This window comes from Sphaerodactylus townsendi, linkage group LG01 (genome assembly GCF_021028975.2).
Source record: "Sphaerodactylus townsendi isolate TG3544 linkage group LG01, MPM_Stown_v2.3, whole genome shotgun sequence".
Lineage (NCBI taxonomy): Eukaryota > Metazoa > Chordata > Lepidosauria > Squamata > Sphaerodactylidae > Sphaerodactylus > Sphaerodactylus townsendi.
In genome coordinates this window covers 8,081,343-8,096,224 of record NC_059425.1, presented here as the reverse complement: position 1 = coordinate 8,096,224, position 14,882 = coordinate 8,081,343, and the positions used below count along the sequence as shown (strand labels likewise).

Sequence of the window (14,882 nt, the reverse complement as noted above, 5' to 3'; positions counted from 1 at the left end):
TGCCCTCTCTGAGCTTCTCTCCCTTCTTCTCCCATCCTCCTTCCTCCTTCTGTTCTTTCTGCTGCCTCCTCCTTCCTCCACTCTTTCTCTCCCTTCCTCCTGCTCTTTCTTTTCCTCTCCCCCTGCTCTTCCTCTCCCTCTCTAGCCTCTCCCTTTTTCTGGTTTCTTCTCTCCCATCTCCTTCCGCCCTGCTCCTTCACTCCCTCTCCCTCCCCCTTCCCCATCTCTTTCTCTCTTCCTCTTTCCTGCCACATTCCTTCACCCCCCCTCCTCTCCTGCTCCTCCTACTCTCTTCTATCTCCTCCTTCCTGCTCCTTTTCCTTTCCTGTTCCTTTTCTCTCCCTCTTCCTCCTTGCTCTTCCCTTTCCTTTTCCTCTCTATATCCCTTCCCTCTCTCTGGTTTCTTCTCTCCCTCTCTCCCATCTCCTTCCCTCCTGCTCCTTCTCTGCCTCTCCCTTCCACTCCTTCTCTCCCTTCACTTTCTGCTGCTCCTTCTTTCCTGTTCTCCTCAGCCCTTCTCTTTCCTCTCTTTCACCTCCTTTCCCTGCCTTCTGTCTTTTCTTCCTGGAGGGCGGGCATTGCCACAAAATCTCAATTACATGAGATCACTAGCAGTGATTTATCACCAGGAGGACGTGCTTATCCCATCAGGGTGACACTCTAGGATTTGCCCCAAACTCTGTAGTGAAGTCACTTCTGTTAATGAAGTCAACGTGATGAAGTCAGTTCTTGTTTTTGAGCCAGAAATGATATTGTGTGTTGATGTGATGGTTGACAGAGCAAGTCCTCTACACACTGGTAGAAAAGTAAGTTTGATAAGGAGGAGAAGCAGGGAACCATGTAGCCATTCCTAGTTTGTTGCGTTGGCCGTTGTCAGTTTCCTTCTAATATATGCAGAACGTACGATGATAAATGAAACAAATTAGAGAAACATCACAACTCTCCAGTGGTTTGTTATTCTGAAGAAGCCAGAGCCCCTAATTCTCTTTGCTCAGGGGCACAGGAGGTAAGACAGGAGTAACTTAATTGCAGCTCAAGACCCCCAGAATTTTTACACAACAGTCACCTACAAGCACACAACTACCTGCCACTTTCTGGTGAAGGAAGGAAGGAAGGAAGGAAGGAAGGAAGGAAGCAAGGAAGGAAGCAAGGAAGGAAGCAAGGAAGCAAGGAAGGAAGGAAGGAAGGAAAAGGAAGGAAGGAAGGAAGGAAGCTGAAGAAGGAGGGAGGGAGGGAGGGCGGGAGGGAGGGAGGGGGGAGGAGGGGAGGGAGGAGGAGGAGAGTGTGAGGAGGGGGGGAGGGGAGGGAGGGAGGGAGGAGTAAGGAAGGGAAGGAAGGAGAGGAAGGAAGGAAGGAAGGAAGGAAGGAAGGAAGGAAGGAAGGAAGGAAGGAAGGGCAAGTGAAGGAAGGGAAGGAAGAAGGAAGGGAGGAGGGAGGGGAGGAGTGGGAGGAAGGCAGGCAGGCAGGCAGGCAGGCAGGCAGGCAGGGAGGCAGGCAGGCAGGCAGGCAGGCAGGCAGGCAGGCAGGCAGGCAGACAGACAGACAGACAGACAGACAGACAGACAGACAGACATAAGTCCACCCCTTCAGATAAGGCGCTGCCATCTTCCCTACCAGAGTAAGGGTTGCTGCTCAGGCTGGCATCCCTTCCAGACAACGGGGTGGTCGGCGTCGGAAACGGGATGCTGTAGTAATCCTGCCAAAGATACAAGAAGATATAAAGAAAACTTGCACCCCAAAAAATCTGGTTGGTAACTTAAGGTGCCACTTTCGGACTCCCCGTAATCTAGCTTTCTTTTTCTACTGCAGACTGACATGTAATCAACTCGGAAACTTCATCGAATCTAAGGCGATCTGCTGGTAGCTACGAAGCCAGCTTTGTCCAAAATGTTGAGCTCCTTTCTAGCAGCCAGTTAAAAGCTAAATTCATAGTTTTATGAAGGTGCATCATGATAAGTGATCAGCGCTTGTACACTGAGTCTATTTCCACTTCTTCTTTCTTAATGCTGCCAAAACACAGCATCGCTGCTCCCTTCTTAGAAGGCGCTGCAAATCATGTCACAGCAAGGACAGAGATGCTTAGCACACAACGCAAAATATCTGAACACAAAAAAAGGGAACACAAACCACAGGGAAAGGAGAGAGTGATGACTCACCAACGGGAATCTCGCCTGTCTGTGAAATACCCATGTCATAGTCAGAACGTGGGTGCTGCGGGAAGATTAATCAGAATGCCGAAGTTTAAAGGGGAAACCAAGGACCCCTCTAATTCTTCAGGGAGGGTAGCAGAGACCCCTTGGCGGAAGCCAGCGCAACAGGGGCTGGTGGGGTCACTCATCAAAACCCAAAAGAAAATATGTGCTGCTGAACATGGCAGTTACATGCTTAAACTTCCTAAATCGAAGCTAATTGGGAAAATGGCCCAGAAAGGATGACCTTGATTCAACAAACTGAACATGCTTGTTCAAAGGCGTGATACGGGTGCAGCCAAGTTAAAGGCTAATGCAATTCTGGGACAACCAAATGGAAGAATACGTGTTTAGATCGACCAGGAAGTAATTGTACCACTCTCTACTTGCATTTGGTCAGGACTCTCACTCTAGAGCATTGTGTTCAGCTCTAAAACCGCGAATTTGAGTAGCTGGGATATTGGACAAGCTGGAACGTGTCCAGAGAAGGGGAACCAAAATAGTAGAAGGTCTGGAATCCATGCCCTATGAGGACAGGGAGCTGAAGATGTTTAGTCTGGAGAAGCAAAGGTTAAGGGGGGACATGATAGCTAGGTTTAAATATTTGAAGGGATGCCATGTTGAAGAGGGAGCAAGCCACTGTGCTGAAGGCCCTCAGAGACTAGGACCAGGAGTAATGGGTTCAAGGTGCAGGAAAAGAGTTTCTACCTAAACATTAGGAAGAACTTCCTGACCGTCAGGCCTGTTCGACAGTGGAATGCACTACCTCGGAGATGGGTGGAGTCTCTGTCTTTCAAGGTTTTTAAGCAGAGCCTGGATGGCCATCTGTCAGGAGTGTTTTGATTGCAAACGCCTCTGCATGGCAGGGTTGGACCGCATTACCTTGGGGTCTCTCTTTCCAACTCTAGGGGATTCTCTATGACTCATTCAGAGAATGAGGTTAGGGGCACATCAACCTGCCGTGTGCGAAGTAATCCCACCATAAAGGATGACTCCGATAGGTTTTTGTGCTCGGTGTTTCATTACACTGCTTTTGAGAGCTTCCTTGCAACCCACATTAGTGGTGAACGACGGGTTTGTGGACGGGTTCTTCTGTGGTTTGCAACGGGTTCGGGCTTACATACTTTCTCTACCATGGCATAAGTCAGGCAATCAGCATAAAAGTAGCCGAGCATCTGAGGCAGCCAAGCACCTTTCTACGCTTCGCAGAATTTGAACTGCTTTTCCTTCTGGCTGAAATCGGCAGGATCCCCGTGGGAGTGAGCCCTACGGGCTCCTCTCAAAAACGCCATCCTAAAATGGGGCTTAAAAAAAGAAAAGCAACGCGATTCCCCAAATAGGGGAGGACAGACAAACAGGCATAAAATACCGAAGCTTCTAATCCTTTCACTCATGATAGAGTAGGTTCAGAATTCGGAGCCTTCCGAGGCTCGATGGATGTTCAGTTAATTCCCATCAAAACCCCGCTAGACGGCCATGCTGGTAGTCGCTGAATACGGGGAATTGCAGTCCATGAGCATCTGGAGAGCCACAGGTTGCAGACCCCTGGTCTATGGAAAGCATTCAGTCAGAGAGCAATTCTAAACAGGTCTCCTACAATATTAAGTCCCATTTAATGTATAGGTTTGACTCCCAGGGAAGGAGTCTGGGGATGGTGGCTAACGTCTCAGGAAACATCATTCCCGCCAACACATTTCCTGCACATCAGGAAGCCGGGTGCTTTTCGTAGCCACTCTTTCCTCATTAAGTGACCACAGTTTGATCGCCTCGGTTTAGTCATTTTAGCTTCCAGGGAACTGGAACACACTTATCTTTGGGTTTTCTGGAAATCCACAGTGTCTGAAACACTCTCTTCCAATGCCACATTTTGAAGGAGGAAGAAGAAGAAGAGTTTGGATTTATATCCCCCCCTTTTCTCTCCTGCAGGAGACTCAAAGGGGCTGACAGTCTCCTTGCCCTTCCCCCCTCACAACAAACACCCTGTGAGGTGGGTGGGGCTGAGAGAGCTCCGAGAAGCTGTGACTAGCCCACGGTCACCCAGCTGGCGTGTGTGGGAGTGCGCAGGCTAATCTGAATTCCCCAGATAAGCCTCCACAGCTCAGGCAGCAGAGCTGGGAATCAAACCCAGTTCCTCCAGATTAGATACAAGAGCTCTTAACCTCCTATGCCACTGCTGCTCCCTCGTAGATTCCTTGTAGGAATCTACGAGGTCTGCCTAAACATTAGGGGAAGCAACCAGCTACTCCAGTAGGTACTGTAACATCTTCCAAATAGTTCCTCATTTACATTTCAGGCATTTGGAGTAAAAAAAAAATCGCCAATTTTAAGTTGCTTAGATCTCGGGATCGGGCTAACCTCCTTCCTGTCGCCATGACGCTCCCTGCAGCCCATTCTTAAAAGAATTCAGCTTAGTTTGACAATTTGCTATATAACTATTTGAGTCCGCTGACAATTGTAGAAGAGGGGAGGTCACACTGTGGGTCTTGTAGCCACTAACCAACAGTCCGCTCAGTTGTTAACAGAAAGGTGGATTTGAGAAAAATAATTAATCGCAGCTCTCAACCACAAACCCCCTCACTGTTCGCACGAGGGAGTTAGGGGAGTAACTCAGATATTTTCCAATGGAAGATAAAATTCCAAGGGACAACAAAATTTACAATTTAAGGCTGCTCTGACGACCGCTTTGCAACTCGAGACGCCAAGATGGTTCCTCACCCCAATTAGTAGCATTTCAACCAGCTAGGACTGTCCTCTACCATGTGTCATGCCATGATATATAAAAAAGAGTAAAGGTTCACTAAAAGGTCATCTTCTAAGTTAGCAGAAGTTTGCAAAACCCAGAGGACAGAGACAGTCAGTCTAGGGGCAAAAAGTAGCAAAGATTAACCTTTAACATAATTGGTGAATTCAACTGCAATTCTAGACCAATGAGAGGCTGTGGCCTGGGCGGGGAAAAGTATCCCTGATGTATGTATTGTATATGCTATGCTAAGCTGAGATAGAGATAGAGATTGAGTTAAGTTCTGTATGTGTTGAACTTTGTTATTGCTGAAGAGTTCTGTATAGTTTTATAGTCTTGTATAGAATAGACTTGTGTAACCTTGCAACTGCTAAAGTAAAAGCCTTCCTATGGAAAGAACATCTTGCGTGGAGAGTATTTTTTTTCAGTGAGTGCAAGAAGACTACTAAATCTTCTCATCTTATCAGAGTGACTCCACTTTAAACTCTGCTGATATGTCACTCATGCACTGCTAGGTGATGATACCCCTGTCAAAGAGCCTCTTCCTCTGTCTGAATAGGGAGATGCGCAGAGGGCAGTTGGGAATATCAGCAAGGTGGGGGCGGCCTGCCCTCAGAGCTTTTGTCTGAGTCAGATGTTGCAAGCACAAGCAGGTTGAAGGGAGCTGCTTCGATTGCATCTGGTACTGACTCAGAATTGCTTTCCCATACTCTGTCCCTCCTGCCACGGCACCATCAAGAGCCGGGCAGGATCTACTGGCATGGGTTTTGCACTGCAGCCAACGACAAGCGGTACTCACCGGATAGGCGGGCAGCAGCCCCGGAGCCATGATGTATGGGTTCGGCAGCAACGGCGGCACTCCAGGAGGCAAGTTGGGGGGAGCTTTGCCTAGAGGGAGACGGGCCAAGTTACAGCGGAGCTCTCACATCACACATATCTTACCAGCAGCAGCAGCACGTTAAAGGGAGAGGGGCGGCTCAAAAGAAACCAACAGTTTAAGGCTGCTGATAAAAGGGAAGTAGCCAATTGAAGGGGACAGGCAGAAGAAGAGGAGGAGGAGGAAGAAGAGGAAGAAGAAGAGGAAGAAGAGGAAGAAGAAAAGGAGGAAGAAGAGGAAGAAGAAGAAGAGGAGGAGGAAGAAGAAGAGGAAGAAAAAGAAGAGGAGGAAGAGGAAGAGGAAGAGGAAGAGGAAGAGGAAGAGGAAGAGGAAGGAGAAGGAGAAGAAGAGGAAGAGGAAGAAGAAGAAGAAGAAGAGGAGGAAGAAGAAAAAGAAGAAAAAGAAGAGGAAGAGGAAGAAGAAGGAGGAGGAGAAGGAGGAGGAGAAGAAGAAGGAGAAGAATAGAATAGAATAGAATAGAATAGAATAGAATAGAATAGAATAGAATAGAATAGAATAGAATCTTTATTGGCCAAGTGTGATTGGACACACAAGGAATTTGTCTCCGGTGCATATGAAGGAGAAGAGGAAGAAAAAGAAAAAGAAGAGGAAGAAGGAGGCGGAGAAGGAGGAGGAGGAGGAGGAGAAGAGGACATATCCCCCCTTTCTCTCCTGCAAGGAGACTCAGAATCCACCTGTTCTTAACCACTACACCACAATGGCTCTTACCAAGTACCAGATGCCCATTGGGCTTTAAGAAGAAGGCAGGTCCTCTAACCAAAAGACACGGTCAGGTGGAATACTTGAAATGATGTAGCCAGTGACAGCATCATCAAAGTTTCATGTGCTGCAAGCAAGGACATGGCCACATAAGAGGCTCACTTTCCTTCTTGTCTTGTGGCCCTTGGGAGCAAAGGAACCGCAAGCTGGATCCTGCAGATCCCAGTGGTTTTCCACCAGGCAGGAATTCCCTGCGGGCACTGACAGATCCACAGGATCCAATCCACCCATCTTTGTTCCAAGCAACAATTACCTGCTGCTTTAGCTACCGTTAAACCCATTAAAGCAAGGCAGTTTAGCCCCTGGCGGCGCACAGGACTCCGAGGACCCACCTGATGTCGTGGCCACCGAGCTGCGGGTGGTGGCGGTCACTGTGGAGTTGCTGCTGAGCCCCAGGCTGCTGACGCTGCTCAGACTGGAGGGGGCACTGACCACTGGGGGCGCAGCCGAAACCGTGCTGGAGGAGGTGGAGAAAGTGCTTGCGGAAGAATGGAGGCCGGCTTCGCTCTCCACACTGGTGTGCTGCAGAGGAGGGGGAGAAAGAGAGTCAGGGGTCTGCTGGGGGCGCGGGGGATGGCCATGAGGGCTCACAGAAGCACAGCGATTGCACGTGTCAGAGGATTGCAGTTCAGCCAGCCACGGGTCTGAGTCTGGCCGCATCTGGTTGCCGCTCTGCGATTGCTCTTGCACACCCGCCGCCCTGAGTAGCTACGAGCCAAGCTAAGCAGGAACTGGGAGGGCAGGCGTGCCACGACTCTCAAGGGCACGAGAACATAAGAACATAAGAAAAAGCCTGCTGGATCAGACCAGAGTCCATCTGGTCCAGCACTCTGCTACTCGCAGTGGCCCACCAGATGCCTTTGGGAGCTCACATGCAGGAGGTGAAGGCAATGGCCTTCTGCTGCTGCTCCCGAGCACCTGGTCTGCTAAGGCATTTGCAACCTCAGATCAAGAAGGATCAAGATTGATAGCCATAAATCGACTTCTCCTCCATAAATCTGTCCAAGCCCCTTTTAAAGCTATCCAGGTGAGTGGCCATCACCACCTCCTGTGGCAGCATATTCCAAACACCAATCACATGTTGCGTGAAGAAGTGTTTTCTTTTATTAGTCCTAATTCTTCCCCCCGGCATTTTCAATGTATGCCCCCTGGTTCTAGTATTGTGAGAGATGGGGAAAGCAAATGGCACAAGCAGCAAGCCCAACCAGAGAGATTTCACCACCTCCCTCTCCCACCCCCAATCTCAAATCTGGCTTCTCTGAAATGTATCTCACTGTTTGTGCGGAACAGGAAAGACGCACACCCCTCCCCCCCAGAATCAAGCAGAGCGATTCCTCTACTTCTGACTCATTTTGTCTTCAAGAATATCAGAATGTAAACCCCCCCCCCCCCCCCCCCCCAAGCACCCCCCTCTTCCTGGTTGCTTCTGTTGGGACAGAACTATTTCCTCTTCAGCAAGCAGAGAGGTACTCTGGAATACCTGCACCTATTTATTCATATTCCAATACTTCTCCCTGTTTTTGACTCAGTGGCTTGTGGAAAATTATTCTCGGCTTTCTCACAACACCAGCCCTGTGAGGCTGGCCAGGACGGCTGGCGAGGAGCCCAAGGTCACCCAGGAAGCTTCCATGGTAGATGTGGGGACCTGAAACAGGTTCTCCCAGGGTCCTAGTCCTCCAGTCTATTCACTGTACCAACTGGGTCCCAAAAACCATTTGAATATGAAAAGCTGAGTAGTACACAAGGAATCATAGAGTTGGAAGGGGCCACACAGGCCACCTAGTCCAAATCCCAGGTTGAGAATCATAGGATCATAGAGTTGGAAGGGGCCATACAGGCCATCACGTCCAACCCCCTGGTCAAAGCAGGATCAGCCTAGGGGCCGTGGTGGCGAACCTATGGCACTCCAGATGTTTATGGACTACAATTCCCATCAGCCCCTGCCAGCATGGCCAATTGGGGCTGATGGGAATTGTAGTTTGTGGGCTGATGGGAATTGTAGTTTGTGAACATCTGTAGTGCCATAGGTTCGCCACCACTGGCCTAGGGCATTCCTAACCAGTGTCTGTCCAGTGGCTGCTTGAAGACTGACAGAGAAGGGGAGCTCACCATCTCCTAGGCCCGTGGTGGCGAACCTTTGGCACTCCAGATGTTATGGACTACAATTCCCATCAGCCCCTGCCAGCATGGCCAATTCACCATGCTGGCAGGGGCTGATCGGAATTGTAGTCTATGAACATCTGGAGTGCCAAAGGTTCGCCACCACTGTCCTAGGCAGCCAATTCCACTGTTGAGCTGCTCTTACCATACATTCCCACCCCCTTCATTACCTATAATCCTGTCATTACCTTTCCACCCTATACTTCTTATTACAAGCCCTATCCTATGCAGCCAACAGGAACAGCTCTGTAACCCTTCTCTGAATTAGCTGTAGCCAGGGAACTCGTACAAATCACAGAGGAATGTAACCCTAGGTGACCGTGCGCACCAGGCGGCTAAGAGATGGAACTTCAGCATCCCTGCACGGGAGAGTCAAACCCTCTCCCCTCGTTCCGACTCACCAGGAGAGTGGAAGTCGACGTGCGGCCAGAGGAAGTTGAGGAGGAAAGGCTGTTCTGCTGGGTGGGTAACGTGCTGCTGAGAAGGGAAGGAACGCCTGTCAATCAAGGCTGGCAATTCTGGTAACCTGCAGACTCACTACGAACCAGACACCGGATGGATTCACTCCTCCCTTTGCAATTAATTACTTGAATTAATGCACTATGGCTCCACCTAGACTCATAGAATCATAGAGTTGGAAGAGACCCCAGGGGCCATCCAGTCCAACCCCTTGCCATGAAGGAACACACAATCAAAGCACTCCCAGCATACGTTCATCCAGCCTCTGTTTAAAAACCCCCAAAGAAAGAGACTCCACCACACTCAGAGGCAGTGAATTCCACTGTCGAACAGCCCTGACAGACAGAAAGTTCTTCCTCATGTTTAGGTGGAATCTCTTTTCCTGCACCTGAAATCCATTACTCTGTGTCGTAGTTTCCAAGGCAGCAGAAAAACAAGCTTGCTCCCTCACAGACAGGATATCCCTTCAAATATTTAAACATGACTATCATGTGTCCCCCCCCCCCTTAACTTTCGATTCTCCAGACTAAACATCCCCAGCTCCCTAAGTCTCTCCTTGTAGGGCCTGCATTCCAGATCTTTTACCTGCACCGTCTATGCAGCTGGAATGGGATCTGGACTGTTAGCTTTTCTCTTCCTTCGTTTTTCTTAATTTTCGTAATATCTGTCTGACAAACGGCTTGAAGTACCAATGGGTCCGCAAAAAGCTTACATTCTTTTCTTATCCATTTTATTCTCAAAGCAACCCTGTGAGAGCATGCACCTGGCCAAGGTCGGTAAGTTTCTGTGGCAGGGTGGGGATTCGAACCCAAGCCTCCCAGCACCTACTCTGTCACTCCAGCCCCAAGGTCATGCCGGTTCTCGATAATTTCTACAGAGCTCAAATGCCTGAGCAGTGTCTGATGTCATCTGGGGCCCTTTCCACACGGGCCATCTTACACGGGATAACAACGGGATAGTACCCATTGTGGGTGGGAGCTTTGCACAGTTCTCGCCACTGCATCGGGTCTGCCCCTGTTTATCCGCCCCAACCCAGCTTAAGCAAGAATTGCAGTATCAGCGGTTCTTTTTAGAAAGGCTGAGTTGGAGCCGGTCCTGAGCTAAATGAGAAGTGACATTTAGCCATGTGTTCTTTCTCAAAGAAGAAGAAAAGTTTGGATTTATATCCCCCCTTTCTCTCCTGTAAGGAGACTCAAAGGGACTTACAATCTCCTTTCCCTCCCCCCCCCCACAACAAACACCCTGTGAGGTGGGTGGGGCTGAGAGAGCTCAGAACTGTGACTAGCCCTAGGTCACCCAGCTGGCATGTGTTGGGGTGCAAAGCTAATCTGGTTCCCCAGATAAGCCTCCACAGCTGAAGTGGCCGCACCTTATTGTTTTGTCCTCCCCCCCACTCTCTCCGGAGTGGCCACGGATGTCCAAAGACATCAGCATGGCTGTGGGGGTCATCTGTGGCCAGCTGCGTCACTACACAGCAGGGAGAGGCAGGTACACAAACGAAAGACACGCCTCCAAGCGAAGGCACATTGGCCAGCTCCGGGGCCACCCACACGGAGGCGTGAGAATGACCTGGGGCTGCACAGGGCTCATGTACCCCGGATGCACCCCACGTTTATTGGCCCGTGCAAAAAGGGCCTGGGTTGGCCTCCATTATGACTTTTGTTTCCTGCTCCTTGGAAAGACCCACCCCGATGGGAGGCATCCGTGGGATCCAGCCCGTTGTGACCACAAGAGGCAGGAACAGAAGGACATAAGAAAAGCCACACCGGCTCAGCCCAAGGCCCATAAAGTCCAGCAGTCTGTTCACAATCAGGCCTTACACGGTCTGGGGCCTCCGTACCTGTGGGACCGTCTTACCCCATACGTCCCGAATCGGTCTCTGCGTTCGGCAGAGGCCAATTTACTGGTGATCCCTGGCCCCTCAATGATGCAGCTGGCCTCCACCCGGGCCAGAGCCTTTACAGCTCTGGCCCCGGCCTGGAGGAATGCTCTACCTCCAGCTGTCAAGGTCCTGCGGGATCTTAATGAGTTCTGCAGGGCCTGTAAGACCGAGCTGTTCCGCCGGGCCTTTGGGGAGGCCGGCTGCTGATGGCCCCCCCCAGAACATCAGTGGGTCCTGCTGTCCCCCTTCCCCCTTTTTGTTTTAGGGGACTTGATAGTAGGCGCCATCTTTATGCTGATTTTAATAATGCTGCGTTTTAATAGGATGGGGTTATTTATATAGCAGTGATGGCGAACCTTTTCGAGACCGATTGCCCAAATTGCAACCCAAAACCCACTTATTTATCGCAAAGTGCCAACACAGCAATTTAACCTGAATACTGAGGTTTCAATTTAGAAAAAAAAAAATGGTTGGCTCTGAGGCGTGTGTTACTTGGGAGTAAGCTTGGTGGTAGTCAGTGGCTTTGCTTTGAAGCAGCCATGCAACTCTTCCAACAGGTGAATCACAACCCTAGGAGGGTTTACTCAGAAGCAAACCCCATTGCCAGCAACCAGACTTACTCCCAGGTAAAGGATCGCACTAGTTCTTTGCATGAAAATCAGTGGGGTTTAACAGCGCTTAACAGGGTTACCTACACTGCTTCCCCAAAACTAGGTCTTAAGTTTAATGCTAATAATCGAGCCCAGCGGCCCAGGCCAGCCTAGATGTGGGGGGGGGGGGGCGCACTCTGTTTTCACGTGCCCACAGAGAGGGCTCTGAGTGCCACCTCTGGCACCCGTGCCATAGGTTCGCCACCACTGTTATATAGAGTTTTAAATTACCTAATATTTATTGGATTTTAGCTTTGATTTATGTGCTCTATTCTGTTTTGTTCACTGCCCTGAGCCCTTCGGGGGAGGGCGGTATAGAAATATAACCAATAATAATAATAATCAGGGGCTTCTGGGAAGCCCGCAAGAAAGGCGACGGCAGCTGAATTCTCCTGCCTGTGTTCCACAGGACCTCGTATGATAGACATGCTCCTCTGATACTGGAGGGGCTAGCAGGCCTTGGGCTTCTGGGAGGCCCCGGGGCAGGCCTGCCGCTACCTGCTGTGCTGCGTGGTGGCCGTGCTGGGGAGCTCCTCGGCATGGTTCAGGCTGCTGAGCACTGAGGAGTGCTGGGTGGCCGTGGTGAGCAGGGAGGCCGCGGAGACGGTGTCGTTGAGAGGGGCCGTGATGCTAGGGGCGGAGGGGGAGTCCGATTTCACCGCTGGGCCCGTGGAACCTGTTGGAGGAGAGACAGGCAGAGTGTGAAGGGGCAAGCTACAGGCCCCGGAAGAGGAACACGGGCCCTGTGACTCAGGTTTATGCAGCACAACTCCACAAAGTAACCCCAATCCTGTAAGGTAGGCCACTGCAAGAAACACACCCTGAAAGGGGATGAGGTTTACAGAACAAGAGCTTCCCTGGGGGCTGTAAACTGAGCAGTGAGATTTAGCCGTGTTTTCCTTCTCAAAGAAGAAGAGTTTGGATTTATATCCCCCCCTTTCTCTCCTGTTAGGAGGAGGAGTTTTGGATTTATATCCCCCCTTTCTCTCCTGCAGGAGACTCAAGGAGGCTTACAATCTCCTTGCCCTTCCCCCCTCACAACAAACACCCTGTGAGGTAGGTGGGGCTGAGAGAGCTCCGAGAAGCTGTGACTAGCCCAAGATCACCCAGCTGGCGTGTGTGGGAGTGTACAGGCTAATCTGAATTCCCCAGATAAGCCTCCACAGCTCAGGCGGCAGAGCTGGGAATCAAACCCGGTTCCCCTTCTAGTGATTAGATACATCGAAGCTCTTAACCTCCCAATACGCCACTGCTGCTCCTTTAGGGACTCAAAGGCATGATGCAATCTCCTTTCCTCCCTTCTCTTCACCTGGCACCCCCCCCCCCACCAACAAATACCCTGTGAGGTGGGTGGGGCTGAGAGAGCTCTGAAGAACTGTGAGTAGCCCAAGGTCACCCAGCTGGCATGTGTCGGAGTGCACAAGTTAGTCTGGTACACCAGATAAGCTTCCACAGCTCAAGTAGCAGAGGGGGGAATCAAACCCGGTTCTCCAGATTAGAGTGCACCTGCTCTTAACCACGACACCACTGCTCTCAACAGAATGCTGCCTCTGACACACGATTCACCGCCCCGCGGCTTTACAAAATCATGCCTGGATACAACACTAGTTACTGTACAGGTATTCCCCCCCCCCCCCCCCCCCCCCCCGCTGATGAAGCACAGCTTACCTTCAGCTGTCTGCGTTGTTTGCAACTGGGTGGGTGGCACAGAGCTGAAGCCATTCTAAGAGAGGAGAGAGAGGAGGTGTCAGTTCCGCTGCGGCAGAAATGCACTTTCCTTCAATCCAGCCAACCAGATCCAAATACCTTGTTGTAACACCGAGAGGCAAAAAGTGCTTTTCCACCGAGGAATTGGAAAGCAATAAGCGTGCCGCTGGTGAAGGCCAACAGTTTTACTGATCTCTCTCTCGCTATCAGCAAGTTATAGGGACGAAATGGAAAAGACCCCCATTGCTCCTTCTGCTATGGGAACCCTGAAGAATGACAGCAGGAAGGCTCCAAGAATTAACTGATGTGTTCAGCGCTGCTCCGCAGTCCATTGTGAGCACGCAGGTTGGCTCTTGTAGTTTGCCCAAAGTCATTCCTTGGGGTTCCCGTAGAGGAAGGGGCACAAGGGTAAATTCATAAGAACATAAGAAAGAACCTGCTGGATCAGACCAGAGTCCATCTAGTCCAGCTCTCTACTACTTGCAGTGGCCCACCAGATGCCTTTGGGAGCTCACAGGCAGGAGGTGAAAGCAATGGCCTTCTGCTGCTGCTGCTGCTCCTCCTGAGCACCTGGTCTGCTAAGGCCTTTGCAACCTCAGATCAAGAAGGATCAAGACTGGTAGCCGTGGATCGACTTCTCCTCCATAAATCTGTCCAAGCCCCTTTTAAAGCTATCCAGGTTAGTGGCTATCTCTACCTCCTGTGGCAGCATATTCCCAACATCAATCACACATTGCATGAAGAAGTGTTTCCTTTCATTAGTCCTAATTCTTGCCCCCAGCATTTTCAATGAATGCCCCCTGGTTCTATATTGTGAGAAAGAGAGAAAAATGTCTCTCTGTCAGCATTTTCCACCCTGTGCATAATTTTACAGACTTCAGTCATATCCCCCCTCAGACGTCTCCTCTCCAAACTAAAGAGTCCCAAACGCTAAAGAGTCCCTGATTTTGTTCTTATGACTTGCTAATATTGTAAAGAGATTTCAGTGCAACTGTTTTCCTGCTTATTGTCGTCGAACCCCTTAGTGGAAAATAATCTTTTGCCTCTTGGCAATACAACAACAAGCAAAACCTTAATGGGCATAGAGTCATCATACAATAGTCCAACCATTCTCAACCAGGGTTCCCTGGTACCCTGGGGTGCCGTGAGCATGTCCCGGGGTACAGCGGCAACACTACTGCCCCCCCCCCCCTCATTTTTGTGGTGTCTCCCACCAGCGCCAGCAAGGACATGGAGCTGGCCCATGGGGCAGGGCCTGCAACAAGGTCAGCAGCCGCCACCACCCCCAGTGCTTCCCTTCACCCTGGGAGGGGAAGGTGGGGTGTGTGGCAAGCAGGGGCAATGGGAGGGGAAGGTGGAGGGTGGCGGCATGGGTACCGTGAGATATGAAGAGTGAGGTCAAGGGTACCCTGACCTCGAAAAGGTTGGGAAACACTGC

The 14,882-nt window shown here is 50.6% G+C and overlaps 1 protein-coding gene across 1 annotated transcript in view; it reads right to left on the bottom strand.

The window, feature by feature from the left end:
• UBAP2L (ubiquitin associated protein 2 like) overlaps positions 1-14,882 on the bottom strand; it is a 79,382-nt gene that overhangs the window by 14,733 nt on the left and 49,767 nt on the right. Inside the window, 8 exon segments of the mRNA XM_048503439.1 lie at positions 1,615-1,696; positions 2,157-2,211; positions 2,627-2,745; positions 5,729-5,817; positions 6,919-7,108; positions 9,148-9,220; positions 12,236-12,413; positions 13,406-13,460. Of these exon segments, the coding sequence (XP_048359396.1) occupies positions 1,615-1,696; positions 2,157-2,211; positions 2,627-2,745; positions 5,729-5,817; positions 6,919-7,108; positions 9,148-9,220; positions 12,236-12,413; positions 13,406-13,460 (841 nt within the window).